The sequence below is a fragment of the Vipera ursinii genome (assembly GCF_947247035.1).
Source record: "Vipera ursinii genome assembly, chromosome: 1".
NCBI lineage: Eukaryota > Metazoa > Chordata > Lepidosauria > Squamata > Viperidae > Vipera > Vipera ursinii.
The window spans coordinates 139,639,137-139,665,940 of NC_139512.1; the positions used below are offsets into that span (position 1 = coordinate 139,639,137).

The window sequence follows — 26,804 nt, forward strand, 5'->3', positions numbered from 1 at the left end:
GTGATCTCACAGTTGGATTATTAATTATTACCTGTTTCTCTTAAAAAAAGACCTTATAATTAAATGTATGAAACAGGGAGAACAGCTGCATCCTAATGGTGTTTGAGTTGATTGACAAAAAAAATTTCTATTTTCAATTTTATTGGCAACCTAGGATGGACCCCTTCCAAATATATCTATATCCTTTAATTTTAGCCAGACATTATTTGCTTTTATTTATTGATTTAGGAATCTATTTGATTTGGTATCCTGGAAGATTTTAGGCTAGTTTTGAATTATTTTGAGCTTTCTCAAAATTGTATAATTGGGATTGAAATGGTGTATTCAATCTGTAAATTATCAAGCATAGACTTTGGGGAAGCTCAAATCCGAGCAGAAGTGATAAAATTTGAGATTATGATATCCTAATCTCACTCTTGTCTTCTAACATCCAAATATCTGATGAAAGTATCTAAAGGTGGGATTGGCATCATGGTGCTACTGTAATCCAGTTGGCATTTTGGTGTAATCTGCGTTGGATGCCTACGAGTGATTGTTAATGGCATGAATTCTCTTTTGGCAATGGCACATGTTAAGAATGCCTTATTTTCCTCTTTTCTTTTTTAATGTTCTATGTATAATTACTGAACTTTTAGCATTATCATTGTTTCAGCCTTTTCCACTTATTTATTTTTATTTCCATTTCAAGTTATCCAACTCCACAGTGACTTTAGACCGCTTGCAATTTAAGGTATATATTAAAAATATTAAAAAAGAAAAAGAATACAGCTGACTGGAGGACAAACCCCCTCAAAACCCAAAGGGGGTCAAATCCTCCTCCTAGCCCTGGGGCCTGGAAGAGAAACCTGTTAACAATTTGGGAAATAAATAAATAAATAAAAGGATAGGAGCAATTGGCATCTCTTGGTGGATATTGTTTTACAAACAGAAGCCATCGCTGAGATGGTACATTTCCTACGTTTCCAGAACATGACACTATTTAATCAACAGGAATCTTACTTAGCAAGCCCATTCCAGCTGTTCTAATTTTATGACATTCATCCATGATTGGGATGTGGCCCAAATCTCCTTCTGTGAAATTCATACAATAGGCACCTCGGAAGCACCAATTTCATAGATTCAACCTCCACAAAAATTCCACAGCAACCTGAATCTGAATCCATGGAGGCTTTGTGACTGTGAGCAAGGTATGGTACAGATTCACTACAGCAAGAAAGCAGCATTCATTGGAACTTTGTTTCAACTGCCTATACTTCAGTTTAAATTCTCTTTTTTTAAGGAATACAGTACCACCATTACAGAACTGTAAGCAAATAGTGGCAAATTATTGAGAGTATGCCAGATTCTACAGCCAATTGGAGCTGAACATGTTGCAAGAGTAAATACACTGGGAGGGAAGGAGAGAGAGAGAGAGAGAGAGAGAGAGAGAGAGAGAGAGAGAGAGAGAGAGAGAGAGAGAGAGAGAGAGAGAGAATTGTAACCCAATAGTATCAGAAGACAAATAATAAAACTGCAGATAAAGCTTACAAGAAAATATGAACAGTCTGCTTGCTATGTTATTTTACTATATATTTTACTATATAATGTTTCCTTCCTTCCTTCCTTCCTTCCTTCCTTCCTTCCTTCCTTCCTTCCTTCCTTCCTTCCTTCCTTCCTTCCTCAAATTGCTACACTGCCCATGTAATCTGTGGGTAATTTTAAAAAATAGAATATTTAATCTCATACACTGCTTAATCTCAATAGATGTTTTATACATCTGGTCTCAAAACTATGATGGCTGAAGTTTGAACTAAGGTTCTTAGTCCTCAGTAACAATTTGATATGGATCAATACAATAAAGCTTAATCTCGAACAGATGGGAGAGCTGTCAGCAAGTGATCAGGCAGACTTCAGAAGGGTAGATGGTTTTATATTTCCCTAAGGTTCTTATTCAGGAGTTGTTAATAGATCCAATCTTGTAACTGGAGATCTAAGTAGAAGCACAGATATGAAATAAGCTACCTGCAATCCTCCAGACCAGTGAGAGGCTATAGTAATTTATGTTGCAATGACCTCCAGGTTAAACTTCTATAATGTTAAGTCAGTTTTGCATTTGAAGACTTCACAGAAAATTCAGTAGTTCTAATGTGCAGCTGATAGATTGCTCCAAGCAATCCACCAAAGGGAGCATCAGTCCTTAATGATATACTTGCTCTATTTGTATTGTATCACAACAGAAATTGGAATTCTGGTACCTGAGAACTGGTTGCTTCTTGAATTGCTTCCACCCTATACAGTCCTTGGTGTCTTCAATGTATGGTGGTGATGAAGCCTTCTTACAGTTCTACCAATTTTTTTCCCCATGGCTGCCATTTTGATTTATTTTTTAACATATCCTGCAGATTCATCTACAGATGTGTGCGTGGAATTCCTGTCAAGTTCAGATAGTAGCTAGAAGATTTCAGTTGGACTTGGTAGACTTGTCTGAAGAGAACTAAATGCCAGTCTCGTCTGATGAGAAACAGTACTGTAGGGGAGTGATAAGGATATGAGATCTCTACATTCTGACTACCTTTCCTAACCCTCACCCAGACACTGAGTACCTTACATGGTGATTGTTTCCTGGAATATGATACATACACCATTTCTAACTATGTGTCTGTGTGAGAACCCAACAATTCCTCAACTTGAAGGGAATTTTGAATTGGACTGGAATTCCACTTTTGTATAGAAATGGATGTAGCTAGCTTTCATTTTCACTGCAAACACACTATTGATAGCAGACATGGTTATAAAATTTGCCAAGAAATGGCAGCGATAAACAATATGGTTCTCTGAATGAAAAACTGCTGGTTAACTTCTACCATTGCTGCATAGAGAGCATTCTAACCTATTGCATTTGTGTGTGGCTTGCCAACTGCACAGTAGCAGATAGGAGAGTGCTCCACAGGGTCATTACCATCACCCAGAGGATTATTGGCTGCCCTCCCCACCCCTCCAGATGAACTGTACAATTCCTATTGTCTTAGGAAAGCTCAAAACATTCTTAAAGACTCATCTCAGCCTGGACATTCTTTTTTTGAACTATTACCATCTGCCAGATGGTACAGGATAATAAAAACAAAGACAAATAGGCTAAAAAATAGGTTTTATCCCAGAGCAGTGTCATGGTGAATAGAATGTGAAGGACGTGTGTATATAATGTATGTTTTTACTTGTGGTTCTTACTTGTGTGTAGTGTGCACTGTGGACAGCACTTAATTTTGTTGTGAGATACACAGTGACAATAAAGAGATTCTATTCTATTCTAACCTTTCTTGAATTGGACAATCATGTAAAGACTGAGAAGCAGTGTGTGCTCTGTACTGCTAAGGATTCATTAAGTACACCAGATAACCTTTCAGAGACATAGAATGACTCACTTAAGAAATACTTAATTTAATCTCTTCAGTGTTAAATAGGATATGATAGTATCATTAGCGGAACATAAGATTTGATATGTTTCTATGGAGTGTAACCTTTATCTGTAATTTGAAAGGAAATCATATATCTATGCTTCTTTCCTTAAACTTTTCTACATAATCATTAACTTGGGGGTTACCTTAGAATAAATATCATCATCATTGTATTGGAATTGTCAAAGAATTCCAGCTGGTGGGGTCCCAGAGAAGAGCCTTCTCTGCCATGGCCCTGGCCCCTTTAGAATATCTTGCTCTCCTCCTCCCCCAGAGGATACCTGCCCTCATCCTGTAGACTGTCCATGAAGACCAAAAGACCTGGTTCTGCCAGTTGACCTGGGGTCCCAAAGGGGGGGGGAATTTCACACTGGAGGGGATTAATAAACTAACAGCAGTTCCCACCTCCACCTTCTGTGTATTCTCCTCCCTTCCTCTCCATCTTTAGTAATAGCTTGTATTATATTTTTCAGTGATTTTTTTAAATATATAATTATGGTTTCGTTGTAAATGCTGTAAGCCTCCGGGAGTCGCTTTGCAGTGAGATGGGTAGCAGACAATAATAAATAAATAAAAATAAATAAAATAATATTTTTAAAAGGCCTATTGAACTAAAAGAATTTTCATCTAAATCTATGAATGTTTGTACTATAAAATGATTTTTTTAAAATGAACAAAAGACAAAATAGCATGAAAAATAACAAAGTTTTCATTGATGATATTAAGCACCAGAAAGCAACATGGATAGAGAGCCTTCCCATCTCTAATTTTTGATATTACATGCATTTTATTATTACCATTATCATATTGATTCTGTATCCAAGATATGCAGATATTACAATGAATATATACTTGATCCAAATTAAAGTTCAATAGATATGACCCTTTACCAATGAATGGAGTAAATATCCTGAAAGAGATGTTATATTATTTCACCATATGAGATTGTACACTTTTGCCAATGAAGAAGTCCATTGATATTTGTGAGACTTACCTTCAAATAAACTTTCATCAATTCCGCAAGAGTTGCCTAAATGTCTTTGAAGCAACTGGATGCAGAATACATTTTTGGTTATGGTTGTCCTTTAATCTGAGCCTCCAGAGATCTCAGTTCAGGATTAATGTCACTTAACTACCAATACTTTAGTTTTCAAATAACCCAGCTGGTGAGGAGCAGATGTTTACAGGCTTGTAAAGAAGCACACATAGCTGACCATTGCTAAATGGATGTTAAATGGGTTGCTCTTACAAAAGACCCCCAATCGCAACCACCCCATCCTAAGTAATGGAAAGAGAAGTTGAGCCAAGATTTCTTATGTACTACTTACCAGTTAATGGATTTTATTTAAAGCTAATTTGTTTTTAATCAGAAATACAGATGGTGCTTTTTGAAAAGGGGAAGGATTGCAGTATGTAATAGGCATTCAAGATATTTCTGAAAAATCTTTCATCAAAATGCAGCGGGAAGCTTGACCTTATGAATGATATAAGCGCTGAAGGATGTTTTAAAGAGTAAATATTTTAAGGAGCACTTGGAAGAAAATGTTCCCATGAATCTTGTTACTGGCTAATGAAATCTGAAAATTGCTTATTTCTAAAATGTACCTCTCTGAATGATGCAGCTGCTTATCAGGGTTTGCAAGTACTTGTGGGTCTTATGAGATTCTTTGTGCTCCTGTAGCTCTAAGTATATCTGTCATCAGCTAACAGCAATATTTCAATGCACCTTATAAAGACTGCAAAAGAGACATCACAGCCTTTCACATTTGCTTGACTAGAACAGCATCCATTGGAAAAAGAGTAATCTAATTCAGTTCATCTCCATGTCAGACAAAGAATTCAGAATTGCTTTTTTTTCTTTTCCTTCCTTCCTTCCTTCCTTCCTTCCTTCCTTCCTTCCTTCCTTCCTTCCTTCCTTCCTTCCTTCCTTCCTTCCTTCCTTCTCTCTTTCTTTTCTCCAGGAGTAGCCATCACAGAGCCATCAACTTGTGAGGCATACATGTCTAAAATGCCATGCATGTCTAAAATAATGCCTGTGAATGCCAATTTGCCCACAAAACCTTCCTTATTAGTAACTAAGCTCCTAATTTATGTTGTTTGAGAGAGCAAGACAGAGAGAGAGAGAGAGAGAGAGAGAAAGAGAGAAAGAGAGAGAGAGAGAGACAGAGACAGAGACACACACAGAGAAAGAGAGAGAGACACACAGAGATTTTGGAAGAATTGTGGGGTGGTAGAAAGCATCCTGAAACAAAAAGCATATTTGTTTATTTTTAAATATATAAGTAAATTCCATGCCCACCACAGGAACTATTTGATGATAATGTCCTGCTATAAATGAAGACAACCAATAGATATCACAAGCTTAAACTTGGTAACAGAATGAAATTCAATTAAAATAAATTTCTACCTTAGAGGTGGACAGTAGAGAACACTACTAAGTAGGATGGATGAAAGTGAAAATTCAGTAGCATCTAGAATGGTTAAAGTACAGATTACATCAAGAAATGTCATAGCATTTTCTTAACTGGAATGTAAAAATATTAGAGAAATGACTTTGTAATTGACACAATAAATATCAGGGGTCAAGTTATTAGACACTTTCATATTGTACCTTTTTCAAGAACTATAACATCAATACTAGGGATTTCTTATTCCCTATTTAACAATATATCATCTTCCATGGTGGCAAACCTATGGCACGTATGCCACAGGTGGCACGCACAGCCCTCTCTGTGGGCACGCGCGTTGTTGCCTCAGTCCTAGGCCTTCAGCTGGGTTTTATAAAACCTTTTCACTTTAGGCCTCCACTGCCGTGTGGAGAAAAAAAAGGTTCAATCAATCAATTTCAACTTCTCCTGGGGAAAAAAAAAGATCTTGCAAAGTTGGAATTGATTGATTGAACATTTTAGTCCCACCCAGTCTGCTGTTACCACCACAGCCATGCCCACCCAAGGGGTTACACCCACCCAACTCGTCAACCCATCCAATGGACCATGCCTACCCAATATACCATGCCCACCAGCCACTCGACGATACATAAGTGGGTTTTGGGTTGCAGTTTGGGCACTCAGTCTCTAAAAGGTTTGCCATCACTGATCTAGATATACAGTCAAACCTTGATATTCATCATTAATTGGTTCCAGTAGGCACAATGAATAGCAAAAACAATGAATAACAAAAAAAATTTCTCAGAAGGAATAATGTAGTGAGTGGCAAGACAGACGACACTGACAAGTTCTAATTTCTATGTTGAGTACCAAACTTGATGAGATTCAAAGTAGTTGAGTACTAAGGTACCACTGTAGATATCTGTATCTATTCAACATCCCAATTTACATGAGAATAATTTTGTTTCCTTGGCATTATTTAGGGCAACAACAATTTGCAGCCTCTTGGAAAAACATGTTCATCTTGATGGGAATATGAGTGAGTCATGTGCTTCTTTCAAGTGGCATTACAATTGTTAACAGATTTAAAATGGAAAGTTCTCTAGCCCTGTAATTCAAATCTGTGGGAGAATTTTCAGGGACAGGTGAGAAAGAACCCAGATGCATTGAGTGCTTGGCTTTATTTCTGTGCTTTCAAGTCAATTTTTGACTCCTGGCAACTGATCGGTCTAGTCCTCACCATTTCCTTGGCAAGAATGTTCAGAAGTGGTTTGCCATTGTAGGTTTCATAGAGCTGAGAGAAAGTGACTGGCCCTAGGTCACCCCACTGGCCTCATGCCTAAGGCAGGACTAGAACTCTTAGTCTTCCAGTTTCTAGACTAATGTCTTTAATCACTACACCAAACTGAAACTGGTATAGTGTTTATATTTCACTGTTCTAGGAGACTGTATAATCTAAATATAAAACAAAGCACAATGGATCCTATGAGTATTCTGACATTCTATGACAATTCCAGCCTAGAAGTCATGAGAAAAGAAAAAAACAATGTGGCCCAGTCTGCTCCAAATGGCCATTAGTTTTGTATTTAAGTATTCTTAAATACTTAAATACCAATCAAAAAGGCAATTTATAATTCATATATTTGAAAAATAAAATGCTTACCAAACATTTAACTTCATCCTATTCAAATTAATAGTATACACCACTGGCTTCAATGATCCTGAATCCTTGGTATCCATGCATATATTTCTGGTATATATTCATATAATGAATTTTTGTGATTACTTTAATTTAAAATATAAAGTAGTACATTGTTATAGTTTGAGGTTAAATGCTTGTAGATCTTTGGCGATTAATATAATTGCTTTAATAAATCTGCACACTGAGAGAAAACATAACCAGGTAGTTCAATAGTGTGCATATTTTTTCATACTTCAAGGCTGCTCTTGTGTGCAATGGCAAACGTTAAAAAAACAAAGTTAAATATATTAAAAACATTCATAATTAGTTAGTAGTATGTATTATAGGTTAGAGACAGGATAGCTTTTGTAAGATTTAAAGGCATAACAAAAGTATTGTATGTTATCACAGAGAACTATGATCAGTCTATAGGCAGAAAGAGAAACAAAAATATTAATTGCTCATACTATGCACTGAGTCTAAAAACATTGCAGGCTGAAAGAAAACAGTGTTGGTGTTGATTTACACTAGTTCGTACAAGTTACCACAATATATTATACAACACAAGTTGTATAGCAGTCCTCATGTTAATTATACTACTTTGCTAAATTCTTTGGTCATGAAAGAATGTAGTTGAATTGAACCACATTTGCCAAATACAGCTGGTGCAAGGCAGACTGTAGAAATTCAAGGAGCAGATGACATCATTTATAGATGTATAGGCATTATCAATTCTAATGCAAAGCTGTTTCCCCCCCCAAAAAAAAAACGCTAATAAAAGACCACTCGGGCCACTGCAAGGAATCCACTAGGGTTTCCAAGATACATACCCATTAGTGAGCATCTCACTTCCACCCACAACTAACACAGCTGGAGAATGGCTTAAGGTACCCACCTTCTGGAAGTGGCGTTTTCTTCTTTATTTCACTTCTAGACCCTTCACACAGGAATTGTAGTGCATGTGGATGCATGTGGGGGCAGAGGTCTGAGATGATTTGTGGCTCCAAATGGTTCTGCCTCTTTTGGCATGAGGGATTCAAGAAACTCAACTTCTTCAGCAGCTTTTTCTTTTAAATGGATTGGTCAACCACTTGGCTGGCCAATGTAGAATGTGTAAAGTTCTGAAGTGACTAGCCTGCCCTGGGACATTTGAGGAGGGTTGGTTTTGTTGATTCAAACACTGTTTTCATCCCACCCACTATACACACATACCTACCATTGACTCTCCCTTGTAAATCTGTAGTTTGCCTGGCCCTTTCCAACTGGCTTTTGCCAAGATTGCTGGGTCCTTCCTTCCTCTTCTACTTTAATGTTCTTTGGGTAGTTTACAGTTCCCACTCCTTCCTCTAACTCTAGCTTTTCAACTGCACATACTCACCAAATCTGGAAAACCATTAAATGGTAGCCAAGAGATACACACCCACACACATAACAATTCATTGCCACCCTGTGGTCAATAGATCGAACTGGTTGATCCATAAGGAATGATAATATTTTTAAAAAAAAAATACCCTTCCAACAATGGTACCACAGGATAGAAAAAAACCAAAACAAAACAGCCGCAGAGCAGTAAGTAACCAGAAAGCCATACATGTCAATTAGAGGTTTTCCATCCTCTAATACAGAGGTCCCCAACCTTTTGGGCACCAGGGACCAGTTCCGTGGAGAGTGGTTTTTCCACGAACCAGAGTGTGTGTGGTTTTGTGTGCTGCCTGCATCCCGTGGATGGGGCTTTGCTTGTTTGTGTGGACCGGTTGCTGGCATGCTGCGGACCAGTACTAGTCCATAGCCTGGGAGTTGGGGACCCCTGCTCTAATGCATAATGTCTCCAAATTTGGCAACATTAAGACACCAGCTTCCAGAATTCCCTAAACAGTATGGCTGAGGAATTTTGGGATTTGAAGTCCACAAATCTGAAGTTGCCAAGTTTGGAGAGCCCTGCTGTAATAGATGTTGAACTGGGCTGGAATTTCAGCAGAGGAAATCACCAAACAGAGCCTTAGAAATGTTGGACATTGTAGGTGGATGGACAGCAAGATGACACAGAATTATTCTGAACACACAGTAAGTAAGTGCTGAGGAACCTGCAAGATTTCCATCATTTCTGAGATGGGGGTGAGGGGAGTGACCATGTCAAAGCAGATGTATAGATGTGGCTACAGGAACTCCTTTTTGAAATGAGGGAAGTTTTACCTTCTTAAAATGTAATTGGTACATACTTTGGGGATATGTTTTATGGCACAATACCTTTGTTCCATGGACTGTTTGAATGTTTCTATAAGCACACACGTACACACAGACAATTTATTTTTTTTCTTCTCCTAAAATTTACTTCACAAAATTATTCAAAGGAAGAGAATGTCCTATTGTGCAGAAGTGCGCAAAGAAGTTAAACCCTCAAGTTATCTTTGTTCACTGCAAGGAGAGAGAATGAAGCTTTTCAACCTGTGGTTAGGTAAAAACTCAGTAGTGATAAAAATGGTTAGATTTGACATATTTGCTTATTTCTTAAAGTTTTCTTCCGTGGGCCCTGCCCTGCTCAGCTTCCCAGTCATCACGAACCCTGCAGTGTGTAGAGAAGTAATGAAGGAATGTTCTATTAATAACAGGAAGAAGACAAGAGACTTTCCTGGGTGCTTTTATCTTTGCAGAAGGGTGCGGAGAGAGATTCCTGCCTGTTTTCTGTAGTGAACCTGTAGCTCAAAACTGTGCAGTGCTGTCAGAACATCAAATATTTCCAGATGAAGAATCATATGAAAAGATATTTAAGGGCATCATGCTGGCAATGAATACATTACAATAACACGCATGCAATAGCAGTAACTTTTCAAACAATGTTTAAACATCAAAAGAAAAATCAAATAGTTATATGTGGTAAAGTTTCATTTGAATAAAAAGGAAAATTTCTTTTTTTTTCTTTTCCAAAATGGTGTGTCTTCTTATTAAATGCCTTATTTGCTCACACATATATCTCCAGGCTTTCAGACTTTTGAAGAAGAAGAAAAAAATCACTTAATGAGAAATCTTCTTTAAAATACCTTACATTTCTACAAAATGTCAAGGTCAAGCCATTTTATGTAGAATAAATAAATCCAGAGCAGATACAATAATCTAAAATCACACCAATTTGACTGATGAAGATGACAGTTTGGCCTTCATTAGCTTTGCTCATACTTTTGCTTGTGTTATAAACATTTCATAAATTGATCCACTAAGTGGCTAAAAACATAGGATTCCAATTTCAAATCACTCCAACATTCCTTCATTGGTTTCGTCATATTACAACCTTGAAATTCCCCTATCTGCAAAATGATCCATTAATCCATTAATTACATTTTGCGATACTGAATTTGTAATGCGGCTTCAATTTTAGTGATATGCTTTATTTTTTATGCTGTTTTGTAATACGTATCTGTCAAATGTGTCATAGTCTTTCATTTAGTCAATCAGAAAATCAATGTTGCTGCAAATATCCTTAGAAATAAAATGGATCTTGCTGTAGTATCATTCCAATGAGAGAATGACGTTGTGTAAGAGATGGTATAGATACAGGAATGGCTGGATCATTACGCCAAATGTTGCAGTTGTCTTGGATGGCAAAATGCTATCAGTATACAAGTAGCTCTTTACTTTTCTTTCTGAATTCCTTAGTAGATGCCCATCCAGTTTGATTATATACCTGGAAAGAACAAGATGTTCTCTTTTCTTTTACCATAGGCATAACACAAAAAGTGTTAGCCCTGTCCAATTTGGTCTTGTGAATGAGAAAAGACTACTCAGACAATGGAATTCACCAAAATTACTTGTTAAAATGAGAAGAATCTGAACTCTCTGCATATTTTCTGAGAATAAGTCTATTCACAGGAATCTCCTACTTGCTGAGGGGAAAAAAACCCTTCCAGACTAAAAACAGTAAAAAAATGTTTTAATGCATATAGCTTCCTTACAAATATAGATATACTCAAGATCAAGTTGTTGATTTCTGGGCTGATAATTCTAATATATTGTGTGTTGATCATTAAAGCCCAATTCTAAGCTGTTGATAATGCTGAATTTGACATGACTTGTGTCACCTAGTAAATCATAGGGTATCCCAATCATCCATGAGACATATTTAGTAAAAGGTGACTTATGCAAAATAATAAAATATTCAGCTTCTATACAAGTAGAAACATTATACATACAAATTCTGGAGATCAGAAATTGGAGGGAAACAATGACAAGACAGAGTACTTTGGATGTACACATTAATTTTTTATTTACAATGCAATATTAAATGTCACTAAAACACATTCTGACAAGGATATGTGGGTTGTTGGGTTTTTTTAAAAAAAATCCTATTAAATCTTTTAAAAAGTTGCATAAAACCGAAGACCTGCAGTCCAAGGATCCTTTAATGGAAAACATCCATTAAAAGGATGATTTTTGTGTCTACAGTTCAGATAAAAAAAATCCAATTATGTGTTTAAATCATGACCTTGTGCCTTTAGGTCCAACTATTGATTGCATTTTGTTATCCATGTAAGTTTCTTTACCTCTGAGCACCATCTACTGAGAAACATCTACGTAAATGAATCTGCTGCCGCACTCTGTTCTATGTTGTTACTTCAGTACCTGAGAAAAAGACTGCTTTTAATTACGTCTCTCACAATAGTTACAAAATTCATCAAATAATTGGTCAAATTTAGAGACAGGGATAGAGATAGGGATGATAGAGACAGAGATAGAAATAGAGATGATGGAATTATAGAGAGAGATGATAGAGATGAAGAAAGAGATGATGGAAATAATAGAGATGGAGATGGTAGAGAAGGAGGTGGAGGTGGAGATAGAGATGGTAGAGATAAAGGCAGAAGCAGAGGCAGAAGTACAGGTAGCGGTAGAAGGAGTTGGAAATAGAGATGATAGAAGTAGAGATAGGAATGACATAGATATGATAGAAAAAGAGATGGAAAGAGAAAGATAGTTTACTAAGAGAGTTAGTAAGAATTACAGTATTTGTGTGTGTGTGTGTGTGTGTGTGTGTTGATCTGAAAAGAGATCTCCTTCCTAACCCTACATATAACTGCATTTCCCAAGGATGAATTGGAGATACCAAATTATTTAATAGCTTTTGCAGAATTACTTAGCCATAGGAATGTGCCATCCCATCAACAGGATTAGCTGTATATTGTTCTTCTTTGCACAAAACGTCTATGCATGTAATCTAAAAACTCATCTACATAAAGCATGCCCGCAGTCAATATTAATATTAGTTTAACATTAAGGTGAGCAACCTGCTACCTCCAGCACCTCGTATATTTTCTGAGTACTTTTTGGGGAATCCTCAAAGATGACTTGGGTTGTGATTGCTGGAAACTAGGAGCAGTTTACTATTTGCATGGGAAAAACATAAAAACTCTAATGTTAGCCCCAAAATAAACATATCTCATTGTTTTGTTTTGTTTTGTTTTGTTTTGTTTTAAAAAGAGACAAGCAGGAAAAAAAAGATAAGGAAACAATCCAGTTTCCTTGGGGGGGAAAAAACAACTATCCAGATATGTTGTCACCACACTCATTTTGTAGCCATCATCACCACCATTCTATCCAAATATTCTATCTGGTGTTTCACTACTGAAAGGATTCCTATTTTGAATTTAGCACGTCATCTGGATTGAAAACGTAGCTTTTTCTCCCCTTTATAAGTCAGGATCAGGATGATAAGCCAAGGCTTGTTCCTGATTTATGAATCCTGGTTCATAAATGGTAGCACAAATCTGGATTTAAATGGCACATCTAATTAATCATCATTGAGTTGTTTGTTCCTAACATTACTAAGTAGAGTCAAATGAAAGGGAACTGGCAACATGCACCAATTGGTGGCTTGTTCACAATAAAAGACTTTTCTGTGTGGGAATTTGTGTCATTTGTGATACATGCAAAAGACACAACGTTTTGACACTTGGTTATTTCTCCCTCTGCCTTCTTTATACAATAAACCCTCAATGTTACCCATCATGTAGAGGAGAGAACAGTGTCTGTGAAATCTGAGTATCAGTTTCAAGGTTTACATCAATGTTGTCTAATATACTTTAGATTATTGAAACTTAATCCATGAACAGGATGGGAGCTTGTCCAGATCAGCTTTGGTTTGTTAGAGCTGAAATCTTCTTAGGGGGGGGGAACTCATTACACTGAGATTTTAATATAGCTATATCCTCTGAAGAGTAACTACTCTTCCATTATATGGCAACTTGTATCAAAATCACTTTATCTGAGATTGCTCAAATATAAGGAACCATGGAGTTTATATATGTATTGGGTGGGGGGACATAGAGTAGGGCCACCAGATTCATCCATGGAAGTCCTCTGAAAATTATGGCTGGACATAATGCTCACACAAGGCAGGCACTCAGCCGGAACCGAAGAGATGGAGAAGTCTTCATAAAAATAACAGTATGAGTAGAATGCATTCTCTTTTAATTCTCTATTTTTAACTCTTAAAATTTAGCCTACGTTTGTTTCAGGGTAGAATCTGTGTAAGAATGAGCTACAGTTCAATAGTCCCATTGTGCAATTCAGGATACCAGGTGTATTGGAAATACTAATGGGCATTTTTAAAAGTACGCTCATCTAGGCAAGGTTGTCTCTTGTAAAAATAATTGAATAATGACCTTCAAAGGATGGAGCAGAAATGTAGAGGGGAAAAGAATAATGAGATCACAGTCTGCTACCTCAATGCCAGCATTCACACAGTGTTGCATTTAGATTCCTCTATACTTAAAGATGACAAGTTGTAGCCTGTAAGCTTGCCTACCTCCTGTGGTCCCCAAGCTCATATTTGTGGTTCCCATAGCCTCACACCTAAAGCTCACATTCAATGGCCAGCTGCCAATAATGATGCATTTTCCCACAGCATGTCTGCAAAGTGAAATAAGAAATAAATCATTTGCTTCACTTCAGTATGTTCAACCTACATATTTTACTTTAAATGTAAAAAAAGGAACGGGGAGTGATATGTACTACCCACACTTTGGGTATGTTTTTTAAATCACCAGCATGATTCCTGCAGGCCTAGCCACCATTCCTGCAATAAGAAAAAGAACTGTCTTGACTTGAGGAGAATGGTTCACTCTTCTTCAATACTGGTCTAGTTGATCTCCTTTTCCCCCCAGGCTAGTAGTTCCCTGATAATAAAATGTGGGGGGGAAAATAACAACCTCATTACATTTGGGAAGGGTTGTCATCCCGTTTCTTCAGGTGAGCAGAAGCTTGGGAATGTTCCAGTTGTCCACCCTTTTGTGTTGTATCCATCAAATCAGGAACCTATAAAATTCAGAATCCCAAGAACACCATTAGACGCAACCATTTCCGTCCATGTACAGTGGAGTAAAATGGTCTCCTTTAGGTGATATCTGGAGGGAGGGATAGAGATAAGAAGGCAGGGGGTTGTCTGAACCATTTTGCAGCATGTTTTTTCTTCTTCAAATGTTGGGTGTAGCAAAGCAGAGATGAAAGTCATCTGGATTCTTTCATCAGACCAATGAAGGCGACCCATTCAGAGCTAACTGCATCATATTCAAAACGACTGTTAAAGCTTGAATGTTACAGCAGGTGTCAGCATCAAAAATGTTAGGCAGAGTTAGGCCTGATTAATGCTTGCAGGCCCAATACTGAAGCTGAGAAACCATTTCAGGAGAAGGCAATAGGAATCAACTTCCATACTCTTGTCAGAAGCGTACACAGATGTCCATATGCTTAAGAGGAGTCAGTCTCAACTCACAGGAGGGATTCCTTTTCTATAGTCCAAATATAGTGTAGCTTACATAACTTTTGTGGGCTGCTTCATGGGCCCCCAATGTTCTTTGTTGATCAAAGCCCTTTCAAAGGATACCTAATTCCACTCGCTCACAGAGGACCTTGAAATGAAATAAGGAAAGTGATGCAAGTTTTAAATTTCTTTGGAAAACTGCATGCATTATGAACTGAGCACATTGCCATTTGAGATTAAAAACAGAATGTGTAATTAAGGCTCCTAATGTGCCCTGCACATTCCATCAGTAAGTAGTCCCAGTAATTATAAGAACACTCAGATGTGTTAGTATTAAGTCTATTCAAATTTATATCTTCTGGCTGAACTGTTCATTTAAGGTGTTTCAGAGACATTTTAATTATGTAAGAAGTGGAATGTGGGAGAGAATTATTTGCCCTGTACATTCTTCATTTGTCTTTTTGCATTTCAAGGGCCTTTTCTGAAATAAAGGAGAAAAAAATCTATAAATATAAATGTGTCAAATAAACCACAATTGATGGTTTGCTTTCCCTACTATAATAGCTTATAAACTACAATATCTGAATTTACACTGCATCCTAAGCCAAAATAAAGGGGGGAGATATCACACGCCCTATTTATTATTTTAATCAAATGATGCTACCAAATCCAAGAACACCGTGATTGATTTGAGTTTGATGGTTAACGGCTTCATTGAAGTTTGTCAAATAAACCACAATTGACGGTTTGCTTCTTCCTAGTACAGTATGATAGCTTATAAACTACAATATCTGAATTCCCACTGCATCCTAAGCCAAATCCAGACAAATCACAAAGTGATTCAACATGATATATGAATCCAATATATATGGTTCGACACCTGGTTAGGATTCCGTATACGTGCTGCTTGTTTTCAATTGTATTACCAAATTGCCTTATTTCCTGTACGGTGTCATCCCCCTTAAAGCAAATTTTATCCAGTCTGCTGAGCTCTAAGTGGATGGATCTGACTTCTGTAACCTCCAGAGCCTGTGCTAGAGATTTTGAAATGTGAAATTTCACCCCTCTGAAAGACAGCTGGACAGCTTTACATCTCATCCTCCTCTCAAGATTGAGGACAGTCACAACTCATTTAACTTAATAGTGGGCAAGGCAGTCCTGGCAATGTCCCACTCAATAGCCAGCTCTAAAAAGTGAAGGAGAAAAGGAGAAGCAGAGATTTCTATATGGATTACATATTAAATGTGTCATATTTAATTGTCTAAAGTGTTAAGGAATATTCAATCCAAGAAAATTAGGATGCTGGCTATCATCAAAAGAAGTCAAAGAGGTTTCTATATCTTTCTGTGTGGTTCCGGGAAACAATAAATATGCACAGCATCCAATGGTGAATATATTAATTCAGCAACAAATCTGTGTTCATAGGTACTTACTAGTCCCTAGTGGGAGCATTTAATACCAAACTATTTTAAAATATAATTGCTCAAAAGGGGGTGAAGTGTGAATTTAGATTCATAGAAAATCATTTGATAGCCACATAGTGTATATTGTCTGTCATTTGTCAACCCAAATGCTGAGTCTTTTCTCAAGTCTGTAATGTTATCCTCTCCCCCCTCCCTCCGCTTTTTAAGTATATTCTCTATGACAGCCAGTTTGGTGTAGTGGTTTAAGGCACTAGGCTGGAAACTAAGAGACTATGACTTCTACTCACATCCTCAGTACAAAGCCAGCCACTTCCCTTAAGCTCTAGAAATGAGGCAGTGGCAAAGCACTTCTGAAAATCTTGCCAGAAAACTGCAGGAACTTGTCCAAGCAATTACCTGTAGTCAGGAATGACTTGAATGCACAATAAAGTGAAATAAAATGAAGTGTATTTCCTTAAGTACACAGACACATGTTTGGTAACCCAGATTCTGAGAAGCTTTGAACTCTGTGGAAAGCTTTTTGACATTCTTCATTTTTCAAAAGGTTCTTTGATTCCTATCTACCTGTTCTTATTTTTACTAAGCATTGACTTGACCAGTTTTGATTTCTGGACTCGCAGACTGAGAGATGTAAAACAGAATGCAGAGAATACTGTATGAGCAAGCAAGATGTCAGCTTGTCTATAATCCTATATTTTCCCCCTTCCCAAACTTTCTACTTTTCTTGACACATGTAAGGATTTTCAGCTATGATGCAAAAGGCAGGATGCTGAACTTTGGCAAGATCTTAGTACCTTATTTCCTCTTCCATAGTTTTCCAACCATCATGGAGCTGATTTAACCGTTAAAAAGGACAATGATTTGGTGATACTCAAAGATGCTAGTGGAAAATTGCACAATCCTTGCATGATCCCACTTTAAATCTATTCAAATATTGTTCAGTGTTGGGTAGTCTTTTAGTCAAATATGCACACAACACTACTGTACAAGTGGTCCTCGACTTATGCCCACAATTCACCATACAGACCAAATTTCCATCGCTAAGCATAATAGTAGTTAAGTGAGTTTTGCCCCATTTTATGACCTCTTTTGCCATTGTTGTTAAATGAATGACTTCAGTTGTTAAGTTACTAACATGGCTGTTAAATGAACCTGGCTTCCCCGTTGACTTTGTTTGTCAGAGGATCGCAAAGGGTGATCACATGACCCCGGGACACTGCAACCGTCATAAATACATGCCAGTTCCCGTGCATCTGAATTTTGACCATGTAACCATGGGGATGCCACAATGGTTGTAAGTGTGAAAAACAGTCATAAGTTACATTTTCAGTGTTGTTGTAACTTTGGAATGTTCACTAAGTAAATTGTTGTAAGTAGAGGACTACCTGTAAAGAGGACAAGAGAACAACCACGTACTCCATCTTGAACACTGTTGGGGGACGATGGGAAGGGTAATTATTTATTATTAATTGTATACAACAGTGAGATACTTATGTGACCTGCCGGTGTAAAGCCCTTCCCCACGTTTTTCTCCCATGATGTATCCATGTGCAACAACCAAGACGACCAATGAAAAATATGAGATTTGGCACTAGTTCTAGAACTGTTAACTTGCAACTGGAAAAGAAAATAGAAGTTTTGAATAGAGGGAAATCTGCTCCCCGCATATAATATTTTTGTAAAGAATCAAAGCGGGTAATGTTTGCCCTTCCATGTCTTTCCTTTGTAAAACCTTCTTGTGTGCATTTATAATATATATATATATATATATATATATATATATATATATATATATATATATATATATATATATATATATATATATATATCAATGAAGGAATGGGAAGATTTGCAAAGATGAGAGTTGAAAACTCTCTCCTGAAACCCTGGAAGAGCTTTATTTGAACTTCCCATCTTACAACTGCCGAGAATGCCTTTTATCAGATTGACAAGGAGGAGTTTCATGTGAAACGGCACAGTAGAGCAAGACTATTTTTTTCCTAAATGTTCTGCTTCTAATTCTAAAGTATTAATAATGAGATTAAAGCAAAGCCTAAAAAACATACTCAGTAAGAGCCTTTTCTGATAGGCTTTGGAAGCTAAAGAGAGATATGACCAAAAAAAGAAAAAAGAAAGTTCTAAAATAAGGATTAAAAGAAAAAATAGTTCAGTTATTAAATCTTTAGTTCATCGGTGCAAAGTAATTCCTTTTCAGTTCACATCCACTCTCTGATAAACAGATTCTTTCTGTTTTAAGTTGTTCCAGCTTCCACTTATATATAGTTAGCAGATAAAACAAGCAGTCCTTTTAGATGTAAGTCTTCAAAAGTGACATATGGTTGGCCATTGGATACAGGAGGGGGAAAAAAACCTGTAGTTTTTATTCATGGCATCTTTCTTAGGTAAAATCAAACCAGCCTTGTATGATACCTTTGTTAAGTCAACAATATATGAAAGAGCTTATACAGCAAGGGCATCTTGCTGGTGTAATATTTGTCTGATCCACTGCACAGTGTGCTTTCATGTCTGACAATGTAATACTTCTCATAAATACCAATATGTTTTTTTTGCAAGGTTGATGTCGGATGCAAACTTTGTTGGTAAAAAATACATAACACAAACAGGTCTCTGTCAGAAAAACAAGCAAGTCACTGTCAAATCACTGTCAGGCAAGATCTTTTAATGTGTTTAACCAGAAAGAATCCTTCTAGATTTCTCAATTGGGATCAGTCTGATTTGTGTTTAAAACAGACTTCACTGTATCCATTTTGAGAACATGGTATGCACAATGGGAGGATCTGGAATCTGTAATAAGATTATATGTAAGGGGGCTTCAGAAAATCTGAAGCTACACTAGGCTTCATTCTCCACTCACCAGGGGCAAGTATGACCCTTTGATTGGCCCATTAATCCTTGAAGTGTGGAAACTTCTTTCATTGCAATTGAAATTACACACACACACACAATGCAAAAACTGTAAAATTATATAAACATCTTAGCAATGCACAAACAGCTAATTTGCAGCTTCTATTTCTAAGCCTATTCCATGACATCACCACCCATGGCTGGCAGGATTTAGATCTCAAAGAGCCATTCCAAAATATAATGCTAAAGGAAGTTGACATCGCTCAGCTATTGGTATTCCAAAATGACCTTCTGAAAATATTTTGAGAAAAGACTTGTTACAAAAAATCAACTTTATATGAACAATGTTTGCTTTAATTTATTTAGACATTATGTTATCTATGCTAATTTGTACTCATGTACAAATGGGAACCTGTTGTCATTTGAAAAAAAGGCACCATCCTGAGGTTCGAGCAATTCCTCCTGAAAGTTAGTTTTAGTATTATCCTTGGTAATGCCAATGCCTACATCTCTCTATCATGATCATTCCCTTGGCATTTTACAAAATGTTGCTTTCCATAAGAAGTCAGGTCAAGAAAATAAATTGTGTATCCAACATTACAAAAGTAACCTTCTGGTAGATGTTTTTCTCATCGTCTTTCCCATGTTACCAATCTCCTTGTTTATCTTTCACCAAGCTTTTCCATTATGACCTATAAGACATTCTCAAATGCTACCTGCAACCTGCAATTGTATTTTTGTAAAGGCATGCTGCAACCTATAACAAAAAACTTTACATTAAGCTGTAATTTAGAAGGGGTTTTTTTTCTAATCCTTTAGGGTGATCTTAGTGATACATCCCCAAATTGATCTCATGGGGGAAAAAAATCTCTCTTCCTAAAAGTCTCCATGTTCTGATACATTTCTTTAAAGTTTGGAATATCCAACACATTTACAGACAACCACCAGGTCTTTCTAAAAATTTCCATTGAGCTTCTCTCTGATCTGGCATGCCATAGCAATATGATGAGATAGTTGACTCTAGGTGAATATGATTTGGTGAATATACCGTACAGGGCATTGCATTTTCACAGTGGATTGATTCAAACTTAAATTGACATAGAATTTTTATCCCAGAGTGTTACAAGGCATGGAACTGAGCAAAAAAAGCACCCCAAACCAAATCAGAAAACCTTATTCTTGCCTTTCTAAATAAACTGGTACCTGCCAATCTCCATATCAAGTGCAGACAGCCAGGTTGGTTTCTTGGGATCATTTGTAAATATCATTTCTACAGCAAATGTGACAGTAATTGCAAGAATTCAGTTTTGATCAAAGTTCGTAAAGTTCTAGAATACATGCTAAAAAGAACAACACATTGAAGAGCCCAAATTGGCTCATCATGAAGAATCTAAGGAAGAAATTTCATACATGGATAAGGAAGAAGCCAGGATTTTCCAGGACTTACCTCATAGTCCTTCCTTTATCTTCTTTCAAACACTTCTCAACACAAATCTTTCCCAAGGCTAAAGCATTATTTTTATTTTTTGAGACTCTGCCAAGCAATGATTTTTTTTCCTTGTCACTTATAGTGTGCAACACCTATTTAATTTTTTATAACCAGCTGGGAAATTGATCTAACAGGTTCAGCAGTTCAATTACAGGAGAAACAGCATATCTAAAGCCATTTGTATTTCTTCAAATTAGTTTTAAACAGACAGCGAACACTTTGGTATCAAGCTTGTAGAGAGGAAAGAAAAAAAAGGAGAGATAGAAAGTTTCCCCAGTGCAAGCGTTCAATAAGAATCTAGATATTTTTCCTCTTGTCAGCTATAGAGCATAATATTTATTGCATTCTTGCCCTTATTTGGTTTAAGGTTTGCACACTTTGAACAACTATCCGAGTTTGCGCTTTGCTTCACATTTAATCTGAAACAAGGTATACTATTTGAGTTGGGGGAAATCACTAGCCTTTCTGAATTTAGTACCAATTAAGGAAAAAGTACATATCTTACTTTGATGTGTGTTTTTTGAGCTACAACAAATAAACAAAGAAACAAATACATCTAACTCATCTCTCTTTAATAAATTAGATAATTAGATAATAAATTTTAAGCTCATAACACTAAACCCAGAAAGATAACCCTCATTTAAGCCAAGTACCTTTCTTCAGTGAACAATAAAACAATTGATGTCAGGAATTAGAGTGATCCACAAACTAGAAATATGCTGATATCCTGCCCACAGTTTTAACCCTTCATTTATTTTTAAGTGATTTGTCTCTCAGATTTGGAAGATAGCAGGACATGGTCCAAAAGTAGGACACTTCACTGGATTTTGAGCATATTTACATGTTGTTGTCTTTTTAGAAGTGGTGCTTTATCCAGGAACATCTACATGAGTCCATATGATGGACTTTTTCCGCAGTGGCTGTTGCTTTTAAAAGCAATGTAATGAGTGGACATGCAACATGTGGGAATTCTGGCATACGAAATTCAGGGATACACACCATACTGCAACAAGGGATATTTTTCTAATATATTTTTGATATTTTTATCTGATATCAAGCGGGGTGGGTGGGGAGAGGCTGTTATCCATCTGAAAACTGCTTTGTTGATCAGGTAATAAAATTCAGATGCCCAACATCCCTTTCCTGCCATTTTAATGAAACTTAGTTTCAAGCAATTTCCCAGAATGTCCTACTGGAATCAATGAAAGTTATTCTCTTAAATATGCAACCAACAGGAACGGTTGTATGTTGAGGAAGGTACTAAAAGGCAGCCAAAGATTATAATCTGATGTCTACTTACTGGGGGGGCTAAGCCCATTGAACTTAATGAAAGTTGCTTCTGAGCATATATCTAGATATTTATATTGCAAACACCCTAAAGTCTGGATACTAGAGGCCTTTTTTAAAAAAAAAAGAAAAGAAAAGCTTGTGTTTTTTTTTATAAAAAATGTTGCTGGATAGTTTAATGTAGCCTTGCCTGAACACCCAACTATTTATATCAATAGATAAGAGCGAGATTTTTTAAAAAGCCAATTAAAGCCTATTTTAGAAGCTCTTTTCAAAGCAGTGAAGAGTCAACGGCTGCAGAATTATACTGCTTGAGAACATGTACCTTCACTAAACCCAAGTATAGGACAGTTTCACATATGTTTCAGTGACAATAATATTGGGGAGATATTTTGCTCACACCATTCCTGCCTATTTGTTGCCTGATAATAAATCTAAAACCTTATGTCAATGCAGAATTGCTGGCATATGATGGAAGACCTTAGTCTGTTTACCTAGCCTCGCTCTGAAAGCACAATTCTGTCTCATTCTCCAGACTTCAGAGATTTCCTGCAGCCTGAAGTGCATCTAGAGACAATTTGCCCCATCATCTTGGTAGCAGCACTACAGCTCGTTCTAATCAAAGGATTCCAGCAGACTCAAGTTTTCCTAGTATAGCTTGTTCCCTGTAATCACTGAGCTGTGGAAATATAATTAAATTTTGCATGTTTTCTTTTCTTTTCTTTTTTTCTTGTGGCACTAGCCAGGATCTCACTACACTTTGAAGATTTTAAACCATCTTATTCCACAATAAATATTCTTTAAAAGGTCACACCTGATCTTGGATTCGGGTTGGGTTCTGCCCCCCCCCTTCCTGTGTTAAAAACTGAGCCCAAATAAATTCATCCCCAAACAAATCTGGATGCTTGCAACAGCCCCAAAACATTCAAGTACGCTTAGGTTTACCATTTTTTTTTACCTGGGAATAAGTCTTATCCAAGCCTCCGAAGGATGACTTTTGAAAAGACATCCATAGGATTGCGCTTTCATCTAAACGCACCCCTTACTTCAGAGTAATTGCCACAGATGACAATAAGACTTACTTCCAAGTAAGCACGGGTGGGATCTAAGCCTAGGACCACCACCCAGAAGAGAGTCCTCTCAAGATGCGCGGAATCTTGAGAATGAATCTTCCCGTCTTGATGCGGAAGTAAATTTCACAGTAATCCCTCGGGATTACTTCATGCCTTAGGATCCTCTCTCGCGTTTAGGATAACAGACTGTTTATTGCCAACAGATGGTGGTTTAAATCCCGCACCATTTATTACCAAGGATGTTAAGGACCGAGATTGAAAAATAATATATATATATATATATCCTGTGCGGTTCCCATCTCAAGCCTCACTTGACTTCAGCCTTCAGCCAGGTTCTGGAAAGGCTTGGTCAGCCTAGCAAAGCGAGAAGCAGCGAACGAAGTTTGTAGCCCACGGTCACTTTTGCAGCACAGAGCGGCGCGCTCGGGTCCTCTACTTATCCCCCCCACCCCACCCCCCCAAAAAAAAACCCCTGGAAGCGAGGTAAGGAAGGGGGCAAAGCAGAACTTGGGGGACGGCAGTTCCCTTATACTAAAAAAAATATTATTATTTTTTTTTGGGGGGGAGAGATGCGTATCTCTCTGTGTGTGGCGGGGGGGGGAGAGAAGGAAAGGAAAGGAAAGCAAGAAAAGTTGCGGGTTTTCAAAAGCTCCGAGCTTGGGAAGGGAACCGAGCCGAGCCGAGCCGAGCCGAAAGCCACCACGCCACCCACCCTCTGCAGAGGCACCGCGAAGTCGGCGCCGCTGCCGGCAAGAGGACCGGACTTGGCTCGCTCGACGGGAGGAGGAGGAGGAGGAGGAGGAGGAGGAGGAGGAGGAGGAGGAGGAGGAGGAGGAGGAGGAGGAGGAGGAGGAGGAGGAGGAGGAGGAGTGCAGGGCAGGCAGGATCGGGCTTCTCTCCCCCACCCGACGCCAGCCCAGCGGAGGTTTCTGTCGAACCCACCCCAGCGAGCGAACGCAAGCGTTTCTCCGCCGCGGGCGGGCTGGCGGGCTGGCGAAGAGTTGGCCCTAAGTTTGAGACCTGGCCCAAAAATAAATACATAAATAAATAGAAATTCGGAGGTGGAGAGCCGGTTCGGATCCGGAGCAGAGACGCCAAAAAAAAAAAAAAAACAACCCTCCGAGCCAGAACGCCTGACTTACCTGGCTCGGCTCCCACCGCCAGGATCGGAGCGATCGGAAATAATCCCGAAAGGAGGGCGACCCGGCAGGCGAACAGGAGAAAGGCGGGCATGGCTCGGAGAGCGCCCGGCCACGGGGCATCCGCTGCAAGGGCCGGCGGGATGCTGGCTGGGGGCTCGGCGGCGCCCCTCCGGGAAGTCGCGCAGAGGCGAGCAACCTTGCGGGGCAGCGGCGGTGATTTGGCCAAAGGTGGCCCGGGGAAAAAAAAAATCTGCTCGGGGAGCCCTGAGCCCCGTATTCGTTGCGTCCGTCCGTCCGTCCCTCCCTCCGTCGGTCGGTCCGCCGGCCGCCTCGCCTCGCCTGCTCTCAGCCGGCTGCCGAGGTGGCTGTGAGCGGGAGCAGCTGGTGTGCCTCGACTCCCCGATGCAGAGCGCGTCTGATCTTACATCACGCAAGAGGGGCAGTCAGGAAGAGCGGCGGCGGCGGCGGGCGATGCCAGAGGAGGCGAATTTTACTGATTGATCGCGGGAGCTGCTGCTGCTGCTGCCGCCGCCTCCACCGTCCGTCCTCGCCCCCCCTTCCCCTTCGCTCCCCCCGCCCCCGCTTGTGTGTCCCCCATAAATCATAGCTATTACTTTGGGAAGAGGCGGCACCAGAAAACCCGAGAAATCGCCGCGTAACCATCCAGGAGGAGGGAAAAGAAGGGCTTACATGGGAAAGGGCGTCAGTCCACCCTGCTCCCCTCCACCCAAGTCTGGACCCCCGGAATAGAATAGAATAGAATAGAATAGAATAGAATAGAATAGAATAGAATAGAATAGAATAGAATAGAATAGAATAGAATAGAATAGAAGCTGGAAGGGACCTTGGAGGTCTTCTAGTCCAGCCTCCTATACCATCTCAGACAAGTGACTGTCCAGTCTCTTCTTTAAAAACCTCCAGTGATGGAGCGCCCACGATTTCCGAAGGCATGCTTCAGAATGAGCCACTGACATCCCACCCCGCATCCCGGTCCTTTTTTTGGGGGGGGTGGGGGTGGAGTGGTAGGGGGAAAGCCTGGGGAGTCACACCAAGAGGTTTGCTGGTCAGAAAGTGGAGAGGACAACGAGAGAGAGGGAGAGGGAGAGGGAGAGGGAGAGGGAGAGGGAGAGAGAGAGAGAGAGAAGGGGAGAGAGAGAGAGAGAGAGAGAGAGAGAGAGAGAGAGAGAGAGAGAGAGAGAGAGAGAGAGAGAGAGAGAGAGAGAGAGAGAGAGAGAGAGAGAAGTCAGCTTGGTCTGCTCAGCGGGGAGAAGAGAGAGCCTTGAGTTGACGGGGTGGGGGTGGGGCATCTCAAACGCAGAGGTTTTTCCAACGCGGAAGAGTCGTTTGAACTGCAAACTGTCAGGGAGGTTTGGGTCAAATTGAATGAGTCGGCAAAATCCGGTCCCTTTGCAGACCTGGAAACTTCAGCTGCCTTTGGAGAGTGGCAGCTGCCTCTTCAGGGAGCGCTGAGTAGTACCTTCTGGAGAGAGGATTTTGCTTTTCATCTGAGAACACTGATGCGGGAAGCAGAAGAGAAGAATTCAGGCAGGACTGGGAGGACCCAGCCTACCTATGAGCTAGGACTATCTGGGAGCCTCCCTGTGTAAAAACCTGTAAGCCAGTTGAGAGAAAGCAAGATAGAAAACAAAATAAACTTTTCACCAAAGAACTGTATGACATTTGACATATATAGCTCATTACACGCCCTCATTACACAGTGGTTATATTTTTGCCCTTGGCTCACTTTTTTGGTCTGATGCAGTGGGCTGACTTAAAAGTTCTAGATTTGGGATGGGAGGAAGGGGAGTAAGTGACTACAGGTGCAACAAGTGGCAACTCTGCCCTTTGCTAGTGTTTTGGTAGGTGTTGTTATTGTGGTTGGATGCCCAGGCCACAGGGCAACATCCCTGGGTGGTTGAGTATCCAAGAGCAGGGAGAGTTGGTAGTGGCCATGTTTTGTGATGTCTGTGGGTGGATCGTCTGGCTAGTGGATCGTCTGGCTAGCTAATCAGGGAATGGGATAAGGCTGGAATAGGGTGAGAAGGACAGGCAATTCCATCAGGATGGTGATAAGGGGAATCCAAGGATGGGGTGCTCAAGGGAAAGGCAGCATCAGTGGTGGAAGGTGACTGATCCCATCCTCCAACTCAATCTTCAATAATAGTCAGTCTTCAATAATAGTATACAGTTACTCATGCTTTAGTCATGTTGCATATGGATTATTGCAGTGTGTTCTAGCTGGGGCTGCACTTGAGGACCACTTGGAAATTAC

At 39.1% G+C, this 26,804-nt stretch overlaps 1 protein-coding gene across 1 annotated transcript in view; it reads right to left on the reverse strand.

The window, feature by feature from the left end:
• The window catches only part of LRP1B (LDL receptor related protein 1B), a gene marked incomplete at both ends in the record, with an annotated part of 936,568 nt that extends 911,945 nt beyond the window's left edge, over positions 1-24,623 (reverse strand). Inside the window, 1 exon segment of the mRNA XM_083348746.1 lies at positions 24,533-24,623. Within this exon segment, the coding sequence (XP_083204872.1) occupies positions 24,533-24,623 (91 nt within the window).
• Positions 24,624-26,804: the final 2,181 nt, after the last annotated feature.